The sequence below is a fragment of the Platichthys flesus genome, chromosome 1, assembly GCF_949316205.1.
Source record: "Platichthys flesus chromosome 1, fPlaFle2.1, whole genome shotgun sequence".
NCBI lineage: Eukaryota > Metazoa > Chordata > Actinopteri > Pleuronectiformes > Pleuronectidae > Platichthys > Platichthys flesus.
This window is the reverse complement of record NC_084945.1, coordinates 28851474-28874822: the sequence shown is the minus strand read 5'-3', so window position 1 is coordinate 28874822 and position 23349 is coordinate 28851474. Positions and strand designations below refer to the sequence as shown.

General features: G+C 41.0%; 2 protein-coding genes across 3 annotated transcripts; one reads left to right on the top strand and one right to left on the bottom strand.

Annotated features, from left to right (window-relative positions):
• Positions 1-11218: 11218 nt before the first annotated feature.
• Positions 11219-14418, bottom strand: tlnrd1 (talin rod domain containing 1). The gene has a single exon (XM_062390808.1). It carries the CDS (start codon positions 12864-12866, stop codon positions 11802-11804), a length of 1065 nt encoding a protein of 354 aa, XP_062246792.1. The 5' UTR covers positions 12867-14418; the 3' UTR covers positions 11219-11801.
• A 2259-nt stretch (positions 14419-16677) lies between these two features.
• On the top strand, positions 16678-22614 carry mesd (mesoderm development LRP chaperone). Of its 2 annotated transcripts, XM_062390790.1 has the most exons (4): positions 16678-16873; positions 19179-19369; positions 20016-20248; positions 21643-22614. In XM_062390790.1, the coding sequence occupies exons 2-4, from the start codon at positions 19214-19216 to the stop codon at positions 21908-21910; spliced, it is 657 nt and encodes a 218-aa protein (XP_062246774.1). In that variant the 5' UTR covers positions 16678-16873; positions 19179-19213; the 3' UTR covers positions 21911-22614. The 2 variants fall into 2 exon arrangements, with proteins under 2 accessions (XP_062246774.1, XP_062246780.1); XM_062390796.1 differs by lacking the exon at positions 16678-16873 and having other exon boundaries at positions 19047-19369.
• Positions 22615-23349: the final 735 nt, after the last annotated feature.

Genomic DNA, 23349 nt, shown 5'->3' with positions numbered 1-23349 from the left:
ATAGATGCAAAACACACTGCTAACCAGTCAGCTAGTTGTCGCTTGTTTTTTCGCTCTACTGTATTGTATTTATATTTGACTGCTGTTTGCTGCGTAACACAAAATAAAACTTTAAATTTCCTCATATGGGAACATGACTTGACGCTGAGATAACTATTGTAATATATTGTACATTTTAAGTTGAAATACTGTTGTATAATAATTATTATTATACAACAATCTTTCATAACTTTACTATTGTTGCAGTGTTGTCAGCTTGCAAAACTCCCATATTTATTTAAAGACATTTAACTGAACCTGTACGAGACAAACTTAAACTGAAGAGCAGCCACTGGAACAGGACTTGAACTTTGCATTGGACAGTTGACAAGTCAAACACAACTGTATCACACCTGAGGCTCTGTCTGCTATTATTTTGTTTGCAGTTTGCAGCAGTCTCAGAGTTTGCACTTCTACTTAGCTGATATTTTATATTTTACAATTTCTGTCTGTGATAGGGAGCTTTTACATGTAGGCTAGCAGAGCTGAAGAGACTTCACAATCTCCAGAGAAGGATCATCTGGACCAACCACAAAGAGGTTGGTGTGACATATGTATTGGGCCTCAAAGGATGATTTAAATATTTAAATAGCCCTTGATAGATAAATCTTTCCCCCCCACTGGCTTAGATAAGTTGTGGTTTTCCACTGTGGTTATTTTAGCAGCGAGAAACAAAAAGCAGTTGGAGCTGCAGGCTTTCATCAAGCTCTGCTATCTTGTTTCCACACTAATGGCTGTGATCTCACCCACCCTCCACCGGGCTTTAAGACAAGAGGAAGTTAGGATCAAAAATAAGCCTCTGCCTCTCCTCCTGGCAGGAACGGGATATGTGAACTGCGCTCACATTAGTAGGAAATCACAAAGGCATTTTTCTCACACACACTTTCCCACAGCACAGAGGGATGAGGTGATTCCCAATGAAGTCAAAACAGTGGCTGCAGAGGTGGACTGAGGCCTAGTCCCGTGTAATGTTTGTGTTTGTGTGTGAGGACAATAGTAAGTTGGGTGGGGTAGGAACAGGATATGAAGTGTGCGTTTTGAGTGGGGAGTGGGCTTGTGTTAACAATGTGCATAGTGTCTGCTCATCAGAGGGAAGCTCTCCAAACACTGTGAATCCAAAAAGCGTTCCTGAAGTCATTGTGGCTCAAAGGTCAGTGTGTGGGTGTGAAAGCACCCAGCCGACCAACTCTTCCCTGCAGGCAAGTCCACAAGAAAGAGAGGATCTCAATTTGGCTGAGGTCAAAGGTCAGTTTTTTACTGTGTCAGGAGCCAAAGAAGGGCTGGACGTGGAATTAAAAATGGACTTGAGAGGCAGCCAAGTTTCCACATTCTGTGGCTGGATGTTAACAGAGGGTGTTTGCAGTAAAACAGAGCAGATGTCAAGGCTAAAGAACAACTGTTTAGTCCCATAACCTGCAAAAACATCACAACAGCTGCTGGGAGCTGTCATATGAATGTGCAGTTTGGAGAAGGTGTTCAGTAGTGCTAAGCTGTACAGCTTTTGACACTGAATTTAAGACGCTGTCCAGAGTCATTTTAGGACATGTAGAAAGAAAGTGCTTTGTGCCTATAGGCTTTCCACATAAATTACATTTGGTCTTTTTTACACAAAGAACATTCCCACACCCATGTGAATGTAATTTCTGCAAAGAATCCTATGTCCTCAACACCGAGGATCTGTAACAATTAATGGACGACGCATCTCCACTTTCTCCCAGTGTACAAAAGGAAAATATCATAGATGAAGGTGATGCCATATTGCACTGGTCATGTCAATTCACAGTAGGGATTTGGGCATGGGGAAAAACTGACCAGTGTAACCCCCCCCCCCCCCCCCCCCCATGCACTATAGCTGAGTATCCTATTTTAGTGGCATCTATTGAGTGATTGATTGATCTTAGTTGAAGATTGATACCTACATTTACCTTCAGGTGATTTAAAAACATGAAAGGTCCTCTCCTAGAGTGCGAGAGTCAGTTTGCTGTTTGTCCATTCTAGGCTACTGTATAAACATGCTCAGTCTATTGAGAGGTAATGAAAACACAAGGATTTTAGTTTGTTATCAACTTATACACTAACTAAAAGATCACAGTGAAGAAAATATTAAATTTCTGCAGATAGAATCACACACTAGTCTTTAAACTGGCTTCTGTAAATGTTTAATCAGTTCATAGTAACCTTTGTCCATATGGGAACTCTTTCAGTTTGAGACCCAAAATAGACATTTTCTGTCTTCCTCAAACTTTCAAAAATTCATCAGCACAGGGACATCTCCTACTGGTTTCAGTCTGCTCCATTAAACAGTCGACCTGAGGCCCCAGGTGTCACTCTCACTCACCACAGTGGTGCTATCATGTGTGTCGATGAGGCACACATTAACCGCCCACCTGCTTCTTCACTAATAACATTCTGGACAAGATGTCAGAGTGCATAGGTGGGTATATGATGTTTGATTTGCTTAATACTTGACTATAAAGATCATTTGAACTTTTGAGTTATTACTTCATCTCATTCTAAATATACACTTGTTAGTGCTGTCATCGGTGTTCAAATAGGGAGTCAGATTGGACCTTGTAAACTTGGTTTTCACACAGGCTTTTGTTGGTCAGTCTCAAATGTTTGTATTGTTTAATATGGGTAATTTTCCTCTCAGATCAACAAAGTGACCAGATGCTTAACTATTTAGTAATCATGTTCAGTTACATGGTACATTAACATGCAGGTTTTAAACTTAGCAGGCTGCTGGTCTGTGTGAACAGGGTGGCCTGGTATGGAGTCAAATTCACAGCATCAACTATTGGTTCAGTCCCTCCCTGGCTGTGAAGACATACAGACAATTTTTTTAAATTATTATTTGGATAAGTCTGTCTAGTTTGTCAATTTTTAAGCTCTTAATGTTGAGCACCTATCCACATAAATAACACACAGACTCCTCCTCTCTGAATTTAAAATTGCAACTAATAGCAACCAGTCTTTGGATTTTCATTTTGACATCATGCGATCGAGAGTGAGGAAATTTACAGAAGTCACACTTGAGATCCTGAGAGCACCGTCACATTTTCAAGTCAAGGTTCACAAGCAAACTTCTCAGTGAGTTGTGAGAATATTTTTCAGCTGCCTGTTAAGAGGTTCATGGTTACAGCCCCCCCCCCCGCTCTTCTCTCTCTCCAAACACAGTCCATGTTTCTGTCACACTCACCATAACAAGGGTATCATCCTAGCTGACCAGCTTACTCCTGAAGAACTCACCCGTATTCACAATATTAAAACTGTAGTGATATTAGTGTGTTCTAAGCGACATGCCAAAGTGTCCTCGTGCTGCTGCTGCTGCACAGTATGAATGGGTGCATGGCAAAACTTTACTAAAAAGCACTTGGTCATGGAGTGGTCATCCAGACTAAAAAAGTGTTTTAAAAATACCATTCAACATAAAGTGTTATTTTCATCATCAATAGGGCAGTAAATGTTTGTATATTTTGTTTGCCATTTATTCATATGTCAATGCACCTTGCAAGCATAGATGATCATGAGAACAATGGTATGGATTAACTGAAATTTTCTAAAAATATCCTTTTATAAATGTTATAGAATAACATTTTGACAAGTTCAACAAAAGCAAGTATTTCACACAGTTTAAAGAACTTAACACTTTGTATTGTTGTGAGAGACTCAGACTGACATGACCTCAGTATGTCTCCGATCTTGATAATAGACACTGTAGATTATAGGTTTAAATGCAATGAACTGTAATACATACCAGGAATTATCTTAATTCTAAATTCAGGATAATTAATAAATATTCAGATATACAAATAAGCTTTTGAGAAATGGTTTCTCTGTTTGGGGTTACAGGTCCTTTACTGGTTTTATTTTTACTATTGATTAGAACATTTGCAGATATGATTAGACAACAGTAGTGTCACATGACATCCTGTCTTTTAAAGTGTTTGTAACTATACCTGAGCCAGAGAAATAGCCCTGTCATTTAATCAGCCAAACATAAATAATTCACACACGATCAGTTTACTCTTATCAGGTTACTAGGCCACCTGAAAATCGAATGAGTTAACCTGCCCGGCAAACATAGACAGACATTCTCATTGTGTGCTGCCAAACATTCCAAATAAATTCACCTGAATTCTGGCTAAATATATCCAAGAGCAGGTGAGCGTGTCTGTGTGTGTGAAGCACAACAGTACGGCCTCCACTCGGCCACCAGCAGCTTGGGTGTCGTCAACGCCGTGGGGATGGGAAGTCCCCTGTGGAAAAGGATAGGCAAGTGTTTCCCGCTTGCAGCAGGAAGTGGGCGAAACCTTGCCTGAAATTACGACTCCGATAATATGTCGAGAGAAGGAAGCCACTCCTGATAGCACAGGCTATAGGTTTCCTGTTGTTGGCCAACAGTTTAGCTAGCTATGTTAGGGTGGAAAGGAAGACTTAGAATCACTGAGAGCCGGTCTACTGTGTGCCACAAAAGGCTCATGGACTGAATTTATAAGTTACAGATGTAGTTACTTTTAATTTACTACTAGTTATTGTTATACAGTAACTGCATGTAGTTTGGGTCTGTTTAAGCTTTGTGACTCAACAGAACATTATTGTTTTGAGTAATTAACATTTAAGGTTGTTAGCAGCTTCATCTTAGTTAATTTAGAATTCACATGTATATTTTTAACGAACTGGTAGAATCTTCTATTTGCATAACAGTAGTAAGACTAATGAAGAGAGGCTGACAGTTTAGCAGTGATTTTAACTTTTCATATTATTATGGTAGTTGAATTGGACTGACCAGATCAGAGTGATCTTTAGCTTGCTATGTCAATTTTGAAACAATACTAAAAAAAATGTTTGCTTCACAGTATGATTATCACTTTTTCCAGAGGGGGTTAACCAGGCAGACAGGGCGACAGATGCAGTTTCAGTGGACACAGTTAAACAGATATGTCTTGATTATCATCTCTTTATTATTCCATGATTATTTCTTAATTATTGTGGTATTGTTCAGTCATACATACATATCTCAATCCCTTTTTTACTACACAGTTTTTTCTCCATTTCATCCAATTCTGAGTGTAATGATAGTGTCTTCATGTCCACTGCTTTATGTCATTGTCATATTTGTGACTATTATTTCCAATTGTTCCATTTATTCCTTACTTCATTTTTATCTGGGTTTATTATTCATCTACATCTGTGAGTGATCTGCTGTAAAAACCTCGTAAAATGTATCTCTCCTTTCAATTAGGAAATCAGACTGGCCATTAATAAAAATGAGTTAAAATAAGTGAATGGTAAATAATGAGTTGATCTCTTACCCTTGAGTTGCATTGAAGGGCAGCTTCATTTTGAGTTGACATTCCCACTGGAAGCCAACACATTTGTTTAGTTAGTTTATCAGTGTGAGGCTGCATGCGTGCAAAACTCATTTTCTCAGGTGGCCGAATATGGCAAGCATCCACCACAGTCCTATCAGAGTTACCTGAACTGCGTTATAAGAGAATCAAGCTCTGACCCAACCTCCCATCCTACAGCAGGGACATCCTGGTGTGATTCATTTCATTTGAGAATTCGGGCTGTGAGAGATTGCCAGAACCCAGATCTTATAATGGTTTTACTCCAGAAGAAAGAGTGTGACCTGGGCCGAACTGGATGGAGGACACAGGAAGCTGCTTTACGTGCAGGGATGTGTGAGGGCACGACTAATACTACAACCAGTTCATGGAGGTAGCAACAGGAAAATTAGGCTGTGCACTGACAATATTCTAATACATCCACTGATTGGCTAGATGAGAGAGATCACCCTCATATCATCCTATTTCATATTAAAAACAGTTCACTCATCCACTCTTCCTCATAGACTGGGGGTAAAAGGTCAAAGGTTTTCCATACTGCTCCTGTGGTGTCATCCAAGTGTTTGCAAGCCCCGACATTCATTTGGTATGAACAAGATAATTTACACCATGTGTTTAGCCTAAATATACTCCACAATTGGATGGCTACGTCTGCTAGCTTAGCCACTTCCTGTGGACTTTGAGGCTTGAAACACAGTGTAAATTATCTTGTTTCGAATGGAATTTGAATGTTGGAGCTTGTGGACACTTGGATGACACCACACAAGCAGCATGGAGGTATGTTCAATCAATCAAATTTTATTTGTATAGCCCATATTCACAAATTACAATTCATCTCATGGGGCTTTAACAGGGTGTGACATCCTCTGTCCTTAACCCTCAGCAAGAGTAAGGAAAAAATACAAAAAACCCTTTTAACAGGGTAAAAATATGTAGAAACCTCAGAGAGAGCCACATGTGAGGGATCCCTCTCCCAGGACGGACAGAAGTGCAATAGATGCCACGTGCAGGAGAACATCATCAATAATCAAAGTCTCTAGCAGCATTGATGAGGGTAGACATCCCGAAGGACAACCCCAACATGACATGCCAAGCAGTCCGGCTGCAAGCACAGTCAATGCTCAGCAACCATCTAGACCCACTCCACCATCCAGACCAGACGCCACTCCAGTCCTCAGTCACCGTCCACCGCCGCCCACCAGGAGGACCCATCACAAGCCACCACCGCGGTCCTGGTCCACCGCCTGTGCCCAATGCCAACGCGACACAGGGTCCGCCACCAGCACCACGATCAGCCCACATGACTCTAACCCGAATCCGCCACACTGGATCCAACACCGCGACCCCCGGTGCGCGATCCACAAACCGCAATTCCATGGTGCGGCCACAGAGGCCCTGGATCTGCGGGTGATAAAGCAAAGGGATTCCGGGGAAGGAGGATAGGGATGGAGAAGAGGAAGGAGAAGCTGGAAAGAGAAGCTCCGTGTGTCATGTGTCATAAAATAGAACAAGTAACGTTCTGGCGCACTAATTAGCTCTAACTATAAGCTTTATCAAAAAGGAAGGTTTTGAACCTACTTTTAAACGAACAGATGATGACTGCCTCCCGAACTGAAAGTGGTAGATTATTCCACAGCCGAGGGGCTTGATGGCTAATAGCTCTGGCTCCTACTCTACTTTTAGAGAATTTAGGGACGACAAGTAGGCTTGAATTCTGGGAGCGGAGTGCTCTAGTGGGTTTATAAGGTATTAACAGCTCTTTAAGGTATAAAGGCGCTATATTATTAAGGGCCTTGAAGGTGAGGAGAAGAATTTTAAATTCTATTCTAGATTTAACTGGAAGCCAGTGTAGCGATGCTAATATTGGAGAAATGTGCTCTCTTCTCTTTGTTCTCGTCAGGACACGTGCTGCGGCATTTTGGACAAGCTGTAGAGTCTTTAACGACTTACTGCTGGAGCCTGATAATAATGAATTACAATAGTCCAGTCTCGATGTAACAAAGGCGTGGACTAGTTTTTCTGCATCTTTTTGTGAAAGGACATGTCTAATTTTTGAAATAATATGCAAGGGGAAAAAAGCGGTCCTAGAAATTTGTTTTAAGTGACTATTAAAGGATAAATCAGGATCGAAGATCACTCCCAAGTTCCTGACTGTTTCATTGGAAGCAAGGGCAATGTCGTCTAGCGCAGCTATATCATTAGATAATGCATCTCTAAGGTGTTTGGGGCCAAGTATTATAACCTCTGTTTTGTCTGAGTTTAATAAGAGAAAATTGCGGGTCATCCAGGTTTTTATGTCCTTGAGACATGTTCGAAGTTTAGTTAATTGATTACTTTGTTCAGGTTTTATTGACAAATATAACTGGGTGTCATCCGCATAGCAGTGGAAATTTACAGAGTGTGTCCTGATAATGTTTCCTAGTGGAAGCATATATAATGAGAATAAAATTGGGCCGAGCACAGAGCCCTGTGGAACACCATGATTAACTTTGGTGCGCACAGATGACTCATCATTAATTTGCACAAATTGGGAGCGATCAGAAAAATACTATTTAAACCAGTTAAGGGCGGTTCCATTAATGTTAATTAACTGTTTCAGTCTTTGTAATAAAATTTGATGGTCAATTGTGTCGAATGCTGCTATGAGATCTAACAGACAAGGACAGACACATGTCCCTGATCTGAGGCTATTAAAAGGTCATTAGTGACTTTTGCCAAGGCTGTCTCTGTACTGTGATTGGCTCTAAACCCCGATTGAAAGTCTTCATATATATTATTTTCCTGGAGAAACTCACACAGCTGATTGGCTACCACTTTTTCTAAGATTTTAGAAATGAAGGGGAGATTAGATATTGGCCTGTAATTGGCTAAAAGCCTCTGGGTCTAGGGTGGGTTTTTTGAGTAGGGGTTTGATGACAGCTATTTTAAAAGACTGTGGTACATAACCTGATGATAATGACAGATTGAAAATGTTAAGTAACGAACTATCAATTATGGGCAGAATTTCTTTAAGTAATTTGGTAGGAATGCGATCTAAGATACAGGTTGTTGGTTTAGAACCTGAGATTAATTTGGTAAACTGATCACGGGTGATCAGAGAGAAGCTGTCTAAGTAATGGGTAGGATTCTCAGCCGTTTCTGAGATCTCTGTTGTTGGGAGGGTATTAGTGCCAATTGAGGGCAGGAGATGGTTGATTTTATTTCTAATAGTTTTAATTTTATCATTAAAAAAGGTCATAAAGATATTGCTATTTAGGGATCGAGGAATACTGGGTTCGGTGGAGGTGTGACTCTCTGTCAGCCTGGCTACAGTGCTGAAGAGAAACCTGGGGTTGTTTTTATTCTCTTCTATTAGTTTTGAATAGTAGGCGGCTCTTGCTTTGTGGAGAGCCTTTTTATATTCTTTAACACTATTCTTCCAGTCTATTCGATTTTCAACATTGTTGCTGGAGCGCCACTTCCTTTCTAGTTTTCTTGATAATTGTTTTAACTCATTTGTCTGGGAATTATACCACGGAGCTAATTTACTATGTTTGACATTTTTCTTTTTTAGAGGCGCTATTGAGTCTAATGTTAATCGTAATGAGTCTGCAGAGCTATCGACGAGGTGGTCGATCTCAATGGAGCTCAGGGTTTTAAAGAATTTGTTGTTAATATCTACTGCTAATACGGGTTTAAATGTAATTGGGATTATTTCCTTAAATTTAGCTACAGCACTATCAGGTTAGGGTTAGGGTTAGGGTTAGGGTTAGGGTTAGAAATCTAGAAAATGAATTTTTTATTAGTGGCATATATTCAGTTATTGAAAAATCAAAGGTTATTAAATTATGGTCTGATAGAACTGGATTGCGTGGAAGTACTGTTAAATTTTCAATTGCGACACCGTACGATAATACAAGGTCAAGTGTGTGGTTACCACAATGAGTAGGTTTGTGCACACACTGACTGAAACCAATAGAGTCTAGTATTGAAATAAATGCTACGCTAAGGCAATCTTTATTATTATCAACATGAATATTAAAGTCACCAACAATAATAATTTTATCGGTCTTTAGGACTAAGTTTGATAAAAACTCAGGGAATTCCTTTAAAAATTCAGTATAAGCCCTGGGAGCACGGTAAACTACGGCAAATATGATTGGCTGTTGGTGGTTCCTGGATTGGCGTGGAAGACTAAGAACCAGACATTCAAATGACTTGTAGCTGAGTTTAGGTTTAGGATTAATTGATAGACTGGAGTTAAAAATAGCAGCAACTCCACCTCCTCGCCCAATTTCTCTAGGAACCTGTGAATTGATATGACTGGGGGGAGTAGATTCATTTAGACTGACATAATCATCAGGATGCAGCCACGTCTCAGTGAGGGACAATAAATCTATGTTGTAATCAGAGACTATTTCATTAACTAAAAGAGCCTTTTTTGCCAGTGATCTAATGTTTAAAAGACCACATTTAAAAGTCTGGGTTTCCTGTATTGTTTCAGAGGTTGTTTTAATTTGTATTAAATTTTTGTGTGGAGTTCTCGCTCTGTTATTGTTTAATTTCAATAATTTAATCGGACGGTGAACAGACACAATCTCTATGGGGTTTTGTGACTGATCCAGAGGGAGCGCAGAGAAGTGTTTGGCACTGCAGCTCTGCTTCCTGGTCCCAACTATGGGTTGTCATATTATAGACTTAGTAATATTCCTAGATAAGAGAGCTGCTCCATCCCAAGTGGGATGAACGGCGTCTCTCCTAACAAGACCAGGTTTTCTCAAAAAAGTTAGCCAATTATCTATAATGTTCAGTTTTTTCTGTTGTTTTCTTACTTCTGAAGAAGCAGTCACAATAGACTTGAATTATATTGGATTTGGCTGCAACGCTGTATTCCCCTGAGACTCCTCAGGAAACACAGAAGTGACTCAAACACTTCCCCCAGGCCTCCATCGGCATAGTGGTGAGTAGAGAATGGGTGAATTTTCATTTTTTGTGAACCATCTCTTTAAGCTGCATCTTATCTTAAGTGGCACTTTATGGACACACTTCTTGAGGTTAGATAATTAACTCTGTAAAGTGATAATTTTGCAACAGAATTGTACTTACATTTTACAAGTTCATTTAAAAACATTGCATAGATACAATGTAAACATCATTTTTTATTAAATTAGTATCAAATAAACAAACTATTAGTTATTGAATTCAGTTGGTTTAACATTTTGAAAATGTATAAAGCATCTTTGAGACACTAATGTAACTTAAGTTCACTTAACTCAGATTTTTTTCAAAGAGGAGGAACTTAGTTGGGTCCGCTTCAAATGATTTGAAGTGAAGTAATACTAAACTCACTAATCTATTTTAAATTTAACAGTCTGAAAAGAACTTGGTCATCAATTTTAGTTTACAATGCAGAAGAAAATCTTCTTTTATAATTAAATTCACCACAAATTTTCATAAGCATTACCACAACCCTTTGCTATTATTTTGAGCATTAGCATTAATTTATGAAAGTGTAGTTTATTTATTTTTCCAAGTTTTAAGATATTTGTCTCCAAGACACCAGTCTTGATACTAACACAAGAGATGTTGATTATAGTGGTCATAAATAAATCATAATTTTTTTATTAACAGCTCCCAAATCTTCTACAAAGAATAATTTTAACAACAAAGTAAAAATGTGTTACATCTCATAAATCCATTTATATTGGGTATCTTATTAGAAAGTACTTATATAAGTAAATGTACCGCTATTATATGGAAGTAGAAGCAGAAATGTATTCTGGTGTTACTTGGGTGAATGAACCATTAAATCTATTTGGCCTTTTAAAGCATGTTACCCAACAACAATATATCAGAAACAACATTTTAATAGTTGAAATAAATACTCCATTACATGCATGATCAAAACACTTTAAAATACTATGCGCATCTGGTAAATAGTGTAAAACCTATGGCACACACTCACAGCAGCATTTTACCAATTAAGAATTCACACATGTTGAAAAAAATATCCTTTGAGACACTCAGATGATCACTCTTTCCAATCTCACATAGCACATGTAATTGAGCAGGTCAGCCAACCATAGGTTCACACAGCAAGGCTACATCCATCATCAAGGCTGGCGTTTTCACCGGAGCTGAAAACTGAGGTAAACTTTTCAGGTTTAGAAGGCTGCTGTCTGCTGATGACAGCGGCCAAGTGGTCCATTTCTAACACGGTTTGAGTCACATCCAGCGCAACACAAAACCATGCAGTGGAAGTTGTTGTGCTCCTTTGATATCGACAGACTTTCACCAACATGGACAGAGCCAAAGCCTTCTTCTGACATTACTCTGACTCTAAACCTGATGAACAGGGATAACCCAAGTGAGTCTCTTTGGTACGTCAATATAGGACAGAGGCGAATGGAGATCATGTTGCCTCTTCCTAAGCTAATTCACAGAATGAGAGTTGACTGGCGGCAGAGTCCTTGGAGAGGAGCGTTCTCTGAGTGCCTGAGTGAGCAGAGTGCAGCCATCTGACACGGCGCACGCCGAGTTACGCAGACGCTCCCGGTAGTCTGCCATTTTGGAGCTGCTCTCTGGATGCTGGGCAACGTCCCTAAGGCCCTGAGTGAGGAGGACACAGGCTGAAACCACACTCATGGCCCCCCCTAAAACCGCAGTCTGTACCCCCTTCCCTTCAGTGGAGATACTCGCAGCTCTTCCCAGGAACTGAGGCTCTGTGGCGAACCCAACCAGGGCGCTGACAGCCTGGACCAGGGCGGCACTAAAAAGGACACAGCGGTTCCTGGTCAGCTCACTGGGCTGGGTTTTCACCTCCTTGACACATGCCAGGAAGGCCGTGCCGCTAGTGCTCATGCTCTTGACGCTCAACTTGAATTGTTCCTTTGCAAAGCGGTCCCTAGACCTCTCGCTGGCCAGCGACGAGATATCCGTCAGAGTCTTGAGGTTGGTGGAGATGTTTTGAGAGAGTTCGAGGAGGAGTTGGGGAGTGAGGTCTGGCAGGGGTGTGATTCGGAGGATGCCGCAACTCTGTTCCACCTCGTGTCGGCAGCGGGTCACTTTGTATCTGTCCACCAGACCCGAGAGGCAGGGCTGAGAGCCGGGGGTCTCCACGGCTGCAAGGTAAGCGGCATGGGCTGAGCACTCAGTCAGAGACACCACAAGGTCTGCCATCTCCAAGAGGCGGTCCCCCACCTCTGTGAAGCGGCCCATGTTGAGCTGGCTCTGGATATCGTGGGTGAGAATGGAGAGCTCTTTAGTCCTGGCGATGACCGTGTCACGGCACTGGTCAAAGGTGTCGGCCACCGCTACACCTTCGTGGGTCATTACTGGCCGGGTTTCACTGGCCAGCAGGAGGAGGTCAGCCACCAGCTGCATCTTGCCCTTACATGTGTCGCATATGGAGGAGAGACGCTTCCTCTGCTGCAAACTGCCACTGGGTGTGCTGGTTGATCCCTCGCTAGCCGATTTGCCAGAACCACCACTAGCCATAATAAGGAGGGTTGTGTGTGGAGGGGTGGGGGTGTGGATCAAACTGCTCTTCTGGAGGGTTCAATTATTTAGTTTTCTTCTGCGGCACACTGCATTGTACCTTTTAAGACATTTCAAACTAAGTGTCACCTCACTGCCTATAACAGATTCCTTAAAATAACAACTGACCAAACTGTCTTCCTTAAATTCCTTCAGAGTAAAATGAAGCGAATATTATATGTTGATACACACGACATGTATTCTTAATGTAAACATGTGTAACAAGGAAAAACTTAATTACGGCATTTATGAATAACACCCTCACCGTTAACTAATGCTTCTCTGAAGTAACACAGCTGACCAACAATCCCCACAACTTCTGACTAATCAGTGTTGGGTGTTATATGATCTTATCTAAATGAATTTAATTGAGTTTAAATGCCCTGAACAACACATTTCATTATTATAAAAAAAGTCAATCTCCTCACTGTAGCTCCAGGTTCTTGTGGAACAGATTCACAGGTTTTTGTTAATGAACTAATAAACTCGCACACAAGCTGCAGTGCCACGAGGGAGCCTTCAACAAGGCAAAGTGCAAGTTGAGAATAAGGCTGTGAAAACAATGTCAGAAGCCCCGTACATTTTCAAACACATTCCTAACTGGAACTACATCTGCTCCGCTTTTCCTTCTATGACTGCAGGCGACAAAACATCACCTCAACTTGAACTAGGTTATTTGAGGTCTTTCTTTAAATCAACAGGATCTCATTTAGTGTCCACAAACAACCTGACACAACACCGACACCTCGTCCGACTTGTTCCCGCTGACTTTGACCGGCCTGTCGTACTCATGCTGGTTCCAGACGGGGCAACACCCGGGCGGCTCTTCTGGGTAGCGGGAAGACCTGCGTTTGCCTCCAGCACCATCATTTCACGAGTCCCTCCCCGAGTAGAATCCACCGAGAGGGCGACAGTCCAAGCACACGAAGCCCTCAATCTGCTTTCAACCTCTTCTTTTTCGGACAGAGCCCCGGGTTAGATGCTAGCAGTTGCTCCGGTCGCCTCGGTTCCATATGCATCGTCCGTCTGACCGCCCTCCTCCTCCTTCGCGTCTTAACTCGGGACCGGAGAGTGTGTGGCCCCGCATGTCCTCTGTGGGGAGTCGCTCCTCAGATCCATACCAGTCGGTGGCCTTCGGGCATTCAACCCACTCGCTGTATCTGGTCCCACGGACCCGGACAGGCAGCGGGGAGAAGTGGCCGTTATTCCCGGAGATTCAAAGCGGGGCTGCGCGCTCCCGCTGCTGCGCTATGAGGAAGCGGGGAGGGTGTGGTCGCGCTGAGCGGTGTCTGGACTCAGCAAAGTTGTAGCAACGGAGCAACACAAGGCGTCGTTCACTCTGCAAATAACGCGGCACCGCGCGCGTTAGCCAGCCGCTGACTCACTGAAGACACCGCGGGATGAGAGTCCACTTCCACCGCAGTCAGGGAGGTTTTATACGGCTGCTTTCAGGACTGACTGCTGCCGTCAGACATCCCTGCTGCGTCAAGACAGCCGCTAGCCTTGCTAGCTACATCTACACCGGAAGCTATAGTCTTCAAAATAAGAGCTGGGGTATTGTTTCCAAAGGCGCAGGTCCCATTTAACCCTGTCTTCGCCCTCCTGGCATTGTGTGGGGTTTCAAGAGCAAGAGTAGAGTTTTTAAATTGTTTACATTTAAACCAGTATTTATGGTAATATATTCAACACCGCATAGGTTTACTCCAGTATGTTCTGTTCTCATTTAGGGCTGGTCAATAAAACAATACCAGTAATTATCGCAATGTAAAAGTCCAATACACATCATTAGAATGCGTACATTGTGCAAGTATAGGAGGTATAACACATCATCTAATCTAATTAGATTTGCAGACTTGTTATCAATTGATAATTTAATTCTCTCTGCATATAGAATGATTTAAAACCACAAGCCTAATTCATAAGCAAATCATTGAAGTTAATGTGAATTTCATCATGATAATTAAAAAAAAATATTTAAAGAAAATTATCTGAATTTTGTATTTCATATTTCCCAGCCCTACACCCCCTCTATATACTGATTCAGAATTTCCTCTACACATTCATATTTTTCCCACACAGTGTAAGACTCGTCTAATACAGCATTTAGTAGACTGTCATGATGGGAAATACATGTTAACATCACCTTATAAACAATTTAACATTTAACATTGACTAACTGATCCAAATTTGAGTTAGAACAAATTTTACATGGCTATATTGGGACATGACAATAGTAATAATACTCTCCTTGGCTACAGCCTTGCTTACACTTAAATAGTATTCCTTATGTTAGTCTGTAAAGAAAATCTCTAAAAATATACTCAAGCTAATGTTGCAATTGGTGAATAGATTATTTTGTTAAAACTCGGAAACATTAGCAAGATTGTGTGAACTAATAAATGTACTATTTAATACTACCACTATACAGCAGGGTGGCTGTTGGGAAGTTTATTTTATTGCAAAAAATTTCAATTCTATTGTATGATTATATATTTATTTTGTAGCAAGCTAAATAACAGTCAAAAGTAAAATTAAATTAATGTTTTTGCGTTTGGTGTGTTTTGTAGCTGCCCAGGGCTGCACATACAAATGAGCTGATAGCTTAATTTCAGGAGAGGCGGTGGTCTAGTGGCAGAAACTTGGACTATGGGCAGAGAAGGTCTCTGGTTCGTCTCTGGTTCGTCTCTGGTTCGACTCCACGGAGAGAAAACAAAAGACGAACCTGGATTGATCTGTCCAAAAAATCCAAGAGTCTCCCTACTCTAGTGCCCCTGAGCAAGGCACCTTACTCCCCCAACATCTGCTCCCCGAGCGCCGTACATGGTCGCTCACTGCTCTGTGTATCCTGCACCAGATGGGTCAAAAGCAGAGATTAAATTTCCCTACCTGCATGAGTGTGCCTGTGTTTGGGACTTATAAAGCATCTTAATCTTAAAAATCTAATCTTCTTTTTTGTGCATTGTCCTCGTTTATTAAAATTAAATTTAAATGAGAAAATATATAGATAAATATATATAGTGGATAGGAAGTAGCGTAAAACTTAAGTAAAGCACAGTAATCAACTTGAGTAAACACTGACTCTTATTTCACACGTGAGCTATATCTGGCTCATGCTTTTAAATACATGCTTTGTTTTGACAGCTACACAGGATGTTTCTTTCCTTATTCTAGTGCGCTTGACGTTGCTCACCCACAGCACCAAGGTCTCTCCTGCAGGTCACTCATGTCCATATCAAACATCCTGCTCTGCGTGACCAAGGGTTTCCTCTAACTTCCCGGGAGTCAAGATAAAAGTATTTTAATGGACATGAGCCGATCATACACCTGCTCCACATGTGGGAGAGGTCAGGCAGAGGAGATAGTTATTCTCTAAATAAGAAAAACAAACTCTGCAGGATAAGATATGAATACTATCGGGTGCTCTATAACTTAGTAAAATAAACGTTTATATTTGCACTGTGTAAATGAAAGGTATTTCATGCATGGAAATAGTGTTGTGGATATTTCCTTCTCTCCCGGCTTTACACGTCACACTGTAGTGTTTCTCTTGGGCGGTGAGAGATGAGTCATATTACTGTTGAAAACGATGACGTAGCAGTCATCGTCCAATCACTAAATGCCAATGTGGACGGCATCCTATCATATTAGGGGACCATGGGCTGCCCTAAAAGTATTGGGAGCCTATTGGGTTGTAGAATGGGCGGGACTTCCCGATGGTATATAAAGAACCTCAGGGATTCTGTGAAAACTAGACACAATACAGTGGCACAGCAGAATGCACTTTTATTGTTTGTTATACGACGTCACCTGACTGAACCATGAAAAACCAATACAATAAGGAGCAGGTCTAACGTGTGCAACTGATGAAGAGGAGTATGTGAGATGATCGTTTAAGTGTCCTACAGGTTGTGGAATAATTTCTAAAAATAGCTCCGTCTCAAACAACCATCTTAAACGCTGCTTGTAAGGTAACACATCACTAATAAAAATACCATAATGCTAATGTACTTTTACTGAAGCAGAGTTTTGAATGCAGGGTGTTCAGACACCCAACTGTTTGTTTCATTTGTTGGACCAGTTCGTTTGACACTTTTATCGTAGAGGTATTTCACAGCAGACATTTTGACTTGATAGTGGATAAACACAGTCACATTAATTAAGAATGTTACGACAATAATTATTTTAATAAGTATTGAAAGTCACATTTGTGACATGTGTGTTTGTAAGTATGTGATTTTTACTGAAAATCACATATATTAAAATAAAACAATTAAAAGAGTCAGACAATAAAACATTATATATATATATATATAATTAATGTGTTGCATGGTAGCAAGCCCTCTTCGCCCTCTTAGTGATGAACACACTGTGAGTCAGTGTTTGAGTTGCTGTACTGTCAGTGGGATATGCAGCTGCACGGGGCACAGTGCCATTGGGTGGAGCTGGCTGAGAGGAAACCGCTCCACACTTTGTGTTCACCAGGCTCATCTCCGCTCTCCTCGACCCTGTGAACTCTGCTGGCCTTCACGCACCGCTTCCTAACAATGTCTCAGCAAGAAAGGCATGTGGCTTGGGAAAATAAAGGTTCAGTGACACTAAATTCAAGGCTGCAGCATTATGTTATCATCTGTAATGTTTGCTGCCCCTCGAACATGTTCGAAACTTCCTGTTATTTTCGGAGGTGAATGCTGAAACAAATGAGCAATGTTGGTCAAGTAAACTGAGTTATGATTATAAATAAATAGCTTCTCTCAGTTATCGACTTGAGGAAGTGAGGAAAGGTAAACCCACATAAACTCTGCACACTAGAAACTCTCTTTAATGCAGATTTCCATCTGGTATCTCTTGTCTGGCAACTTTGTGAAGTTGAAAGAGGAAAGCCATCTTATTTTGAGTGAAATATAATGAATTACTTCTCTTGGCTCATGACCTGGTTGAGGCACGTCTCTCGCCCGATATAAACTGGGATTGGCTCCCTCCCAAAGATAAGAGGTTGTGCTAATGGTTGGATGTTGATATGGTTTACTGCCCCAGACATTCTCCTGTTGCCTGCATCAGTACATATGAAGGGAGTTGTCATCTTATAACTGTCTTTTTTTTAATGTCTTACTTGGTCCTTTCTCTTAAAACAGTCTTAACCAAGATATAGATGACTTACTGATGACCTGTGTGTTTACATCCAACAACTCAGTGAGCACTACCTCTACTTCCAAGACCATTGACATGTCAGACATATAACATGTGACATTTAACAACAGTGAACAGCAAATTAACGTTTGTCGTTCAAAGGTCATTTTCCTTTTTTTCTTTGAAATCCTGCATTGATCGATCAGTAATAGTATAAGTAGGAGAAGATAGATGTGGCTGTGTACTTGTCATTTAGCGTAGCACATTTTTACTGTCACAGGGTTTGATTGTTATGCTTTAGAATTCGAATGAACAAAGAAGTTTGCAAAAAGATCTACTGTGATCCACGTGCGAAGACGGTTCCTGAGGAGGATCTAAGAGGACATTAAGGCTAAAAAAAGAGTAGAAATGATACAGATTTGAGTCAAATTTGAATGGCTGGGCTTACAGACACCTGGATGGAACCACAGGAGCAGTATGGAGGCATGTTTATTTTTTTCTGTTTAAAGAATCTGTCACCATTTACTTGAAGTGCATTGGATTTGACTGCAGCACTGTTTACCCCTGAAACTCTAAAAGTGTTTTGTGGAGTCAAACACTCACCAACCCCTCAAACGGCATACTGGTGAGTAGATAATGAGTGAATTTTCTTTTTGGGTGAACTATCGCTTTAAAATACTTTTATCTGTGTTTTATGTGCAAGCCTGTACAATAAAGATCGAAGGGGTGGAAATTAAATATCAGAGAAAGTGTCTTTAATACGCTTCAATGTTTTGAGAACCAACCAAAAAGAAAAACTTAAATCATTCTGACTTTAAACTCCATCGGTACTATGGCAAGCCGATTTGACATAAATTCGCTAGACTGGATATGTGTTGCAGATATCTGCAATTCAGTTTCGCCTAGTCAAAACTGAATTACAGATATCTTTATGTGTTGTTTCGACTAGTCACAATTACATTACAGATATCTTGAATGAAAATTCCAACTATTTAAAATGTAATTACGACTAGTCAGAAAGAAGTTGTTGATATCTACAATGTTAATTCCGGATAGTCAAACGTAGTTGATAAATGACAATTCGGCTTGCCATATTGGTCTGCCTTTTACAACTCTGACGTCACTCTCCCGTCTCGTGACCGGCAGATGGCAGAGCCAATCAGGATTCGCCATCTGCAAACATGGCGTCCGACTTCAGGTGGAGTTGTGTGCTGCTGCTGCTCTGCATCTGTTTGCTCTGTGGTTTAGCGGCTGACAGTAAAGAGAAGCCCAAGAAAAAGAAGGACATCCGCGACTACAGCGATGCAGACATGGCGCGGCTACTGGAGCAGTGGGAGGTTTGTCAGCTTCTCATTCAGGCAGACTGCACACATTGTAGCTGCTAGCCGAGCGGTTAGCATACCATGCTATGTCATATTAGCAACAACGGTGTCTACAGACACAGTTCACTTGTGCTGCTTTACGGAGCTGACTGTGGCGGAAGAAGCTTTTCTCGTTGTGTTATTGATAAGTTTGCTTAACTTAACTTAACTTAAATTAACGTAACAATATCTCAATGCATTGGCGGCTGGTGAAACATATTCTTGCTATGGCTGTGCTGTGCCATTCTCAGGTTTCAGTTACCATCCCACTACGATTTAATACAAATCGCAGGATACTAATTATTTGTGAAATAGTAGGTAAATATTTAATTCCAATAATAAACATATCGGTCATTTCCCACTAAAACAGATAGCTAACAGTACACTGCATATTGCACAAACTGCCTTAATAAACACACTCTACAAGGAAGGGCGGCACAGTACGGTGTTTCTACAAAGTTGAACTTTTTGAGGTAGGAAATTTGTTGAGTGATACCTCTACCTAAAACCATAAATTATTCATGGGGGTATTTAGAATGTGGTTAAGCTCAGCACCTTCAGTCATATGTAAAGCAAAAAAGTGTTGCTTTCTTTTATATCCAGTATATCTATTATTCCACAGAAGGATGATGACATTGAAGAAGGGGACCTCCCAGAGCACTTGAGGTCTTCTCCCCCCGTCGACTTCTCCAAGGTGGACCCCTCGAAACCAGAGGAGCTGCTCAAGATGTCCAAGAAGGGCAAGACTCTGATGGTGTTTGCCACAGTGACAGGGGATCCCACTGAGAAAGAGACGGAGGAGATCACAGGCCTGTGGCAGGGCAGCCTCTTCAACGCCAACTATGATATTCAGAGGTAGTCACTCACTTAGACCATTCTGCATAGGGCTGCTCGATTATGGAAAACATCATAATCACAATTATTTTGGACAATATCGAAATCACCATTATTCAAACAATTATTATGTGCCCTTATTCTGAAGTCTATGCTTTATTCTTTAAATTACTGTAACCGGAATTGTCCCTCACATCCGGTTCAGGTAAACAACGCTGACGGCTGCATATCTTATTCCTCCCTGAAACCAGGATATCGGTGCCCGGTTATTCAAACCTATGGCAACCCTAACACTCTCCAAAAAACACTTTGTAACTGAGAACTTAGAAATTTCCTCTCATTATTAAATGTCCCCATTTGCCCCCCCATTTGGCTACTATCAACTGCACCTCAAGGGCTTCCGCAGCAGATAGTGTTTGAATTTTCATCAGGTGATCCAAGTTCATACAGTCACATTATGATATGCTTTTAAAATATGTGCCTTTATGCATATGATACAATCTATGTACAACTGAAGATCTAAATCTTTCACAACATTTCATCCTTTCCCTTTTTTCAAATTAATTTAATTAACTCTACTCCTAATCTACAAATCATGTTTCTAAAGACTGCACAAGCAAAGGCCAACTGTCACACGTGGGGGTTTAATAGATAGAGGATAGATAGATATTTTCAAGAACCAAATCTAAATTAAATATCTTTGTCAGTGTTTAGTTTTACATGACTTATGACAAGATGATGATGACACCGACACCATAAAACACAAACTGGGATCTCTCTGGTGACACTGACAGTAGTCGTAGACTGGACCAAGCTCTACACTAACAGGGGTTGAGATAGTAGTTCAGATAATGTACAGTGAAGGGAATAGAAGATCACATCAACAAATAACATACATTTAGTCAGTGTGTAAACAGACGAATAAAGGCAGTGATGTAACATTATCGGTTGGCATCACTACAAGAAGATGTTATTACAGTGTTTACAGATGAAGATTCAGGCTCAATGAAAGTCAGTCAGTTATTGTGATGTTCATTGTTTGCTGAAGTTTGTTTAAAATGTCCAGTCTTGGTCTGCACTAAAATGTTTCATTTTTTCTTTGACTAAAATGTGATTGAGTTTGATTGGATTTAAGATTTAAAAAGGTGACGAAACTATCACTGACTGAATCTAACAATGGCAGACAGGTTGAACACTACATGTTAGCTGTTCCTCATAATGGCACAGAAAGAGGTTGTACATTATAAAGCTTTGTCCACTTATCAATGATTTACCATAATGGCTGTTATCAAGTTGAATCGCTTCCATATCATGTGATGCACTTAGAATCACCACATCTCACTTAAGTAACCTGTTACATTGCAATGGAGAGAAGTCTATATTAATAGAAAGCACTTGGTGTGATCCCCCTGCAGGTTTGTGGTGGGTTCCAACCGGGTGATCTTCATGCTGCGAGACGGCAGTCTGGCCTGGGAGGTCAAAGACTATCTTGTGGCCCAGGAACGCTGCATGGATGTCACAGTGGAGGGACAGGTGTTCCCTGGAAAGCCTGCCAAGAAGGGCAGTGGCAAAGATAACCAGCAGAATGGAGTCAACACCAAGAAGAAGAGCAAGAAGAAGACGGAGAGCAAGAAGCCGGACTTTGAGGGGAACAGCGCCAGTTCTCTGAAAAATGAGCTGTAATGGAATAACGCAGGGGGAGAAGAGGAGTCATTGATCCTTTGTTTTCCTTCTGGCCTCAGATGTGTGTATTATCAAGAACATGTCCTGTGAGGGGGCTGCAGAACCACATGAAGATGCAGTGATTCAGAGACGGAAATTGAGTCAACTAACCAATGCTGTTCAGTATATTCACCTGGACTGCTGAGCTTGAATCACTGCTCAGTGATGTACTGCCTTTCCTCCTGCTGTCCCTGACGGAAACACATTGCAGTGACGAGTACCTTCTTGAAATCATCGTCAGAGTGGTCACAAGCTCTTGTGAATCAGTTGTAACATCAGTGCCGGCTGATTTAGTTATTTTCTTTTTACATTATCATCAAATGAAAAACAATGCACACACCTGTCATGTTAGAGGTACTCAATTAATGTTATAAAACTAATTTTTGTTTATGTGCCAAGAGCCCTTTTGGGAACAAGAAGGGACTTTCCTTCAGGTCCTGGCCTGTGTTACCCACTGCTCACATCCAGCAGCACTTTGAGATTTCATACAAAATTATCACCTGCCTTTTCTCTTTGATTTTTCATTGAATATGAAAATAAACATTTTTATATAATCATATGAGCTATGTGTCATTGCTGAAGTATCAAGTGTCATCTCTAATTTCCCTGTAAAAACTGTGTAGTCCTCACTATAATTGAATAAAATAGACAAATTTAGTAATGATGATGCTCTTTGTGGTCATTCGTTTCTGCTGGCCTGTCTGACATTCCCTGTTTGGCCCAGGGGGCTTAGTTACCCTAAAGGGACACCTATTAGACAAAAGTCTGTTTCCAACAGCTGCTGTTTTTCTCATGTCAACATAACACAACCACATCCCAAAGAAATGTTTTTCCCAGTTGACTGACTGGCCTCCATAGAACTTTGATGTCTTATCTCATCCAGAACCTTTGGATTGAACTGGAACACTGACTGGAAGCCAGGGGCCTGCTTCACTGCTTCTTCAGCCACAGCTTTAATTTCTTATGGATATTTCCCTCACATCCAATGAACAGGTTTCACTGATCAAACAGCAAGTGATAAACCTAATTGCAGCATGCAAGTGACTCAGCTTTTTTTGGACTGCATATAGTCAGTGCTTGCAAATGGCTTTTGTGACACTGGACTCGGACCTGATCACCCAGCAGCAGTGTTAAACCCATCTCTTGTTGAGGGTTAAGGGCAGAAGATGTCCCACCTAGTTAGGCCCTATGAGACTAATTGTGGTCGGTGAATATGGACTACACAAATCAATTTGATTCATTGACCTCACCAACTCTCCTGTGCAGCAGCCGGGTCCAGACATGAAGAGCCTGATGCCAGCAGCCTGGAGGCTGTTGAAGCAGCACATTAGTGCCCACAGTGTTGCATTCACATGTTACATTTTCACATGCTTTTGACCATGTATGAGAGGGAATAACAT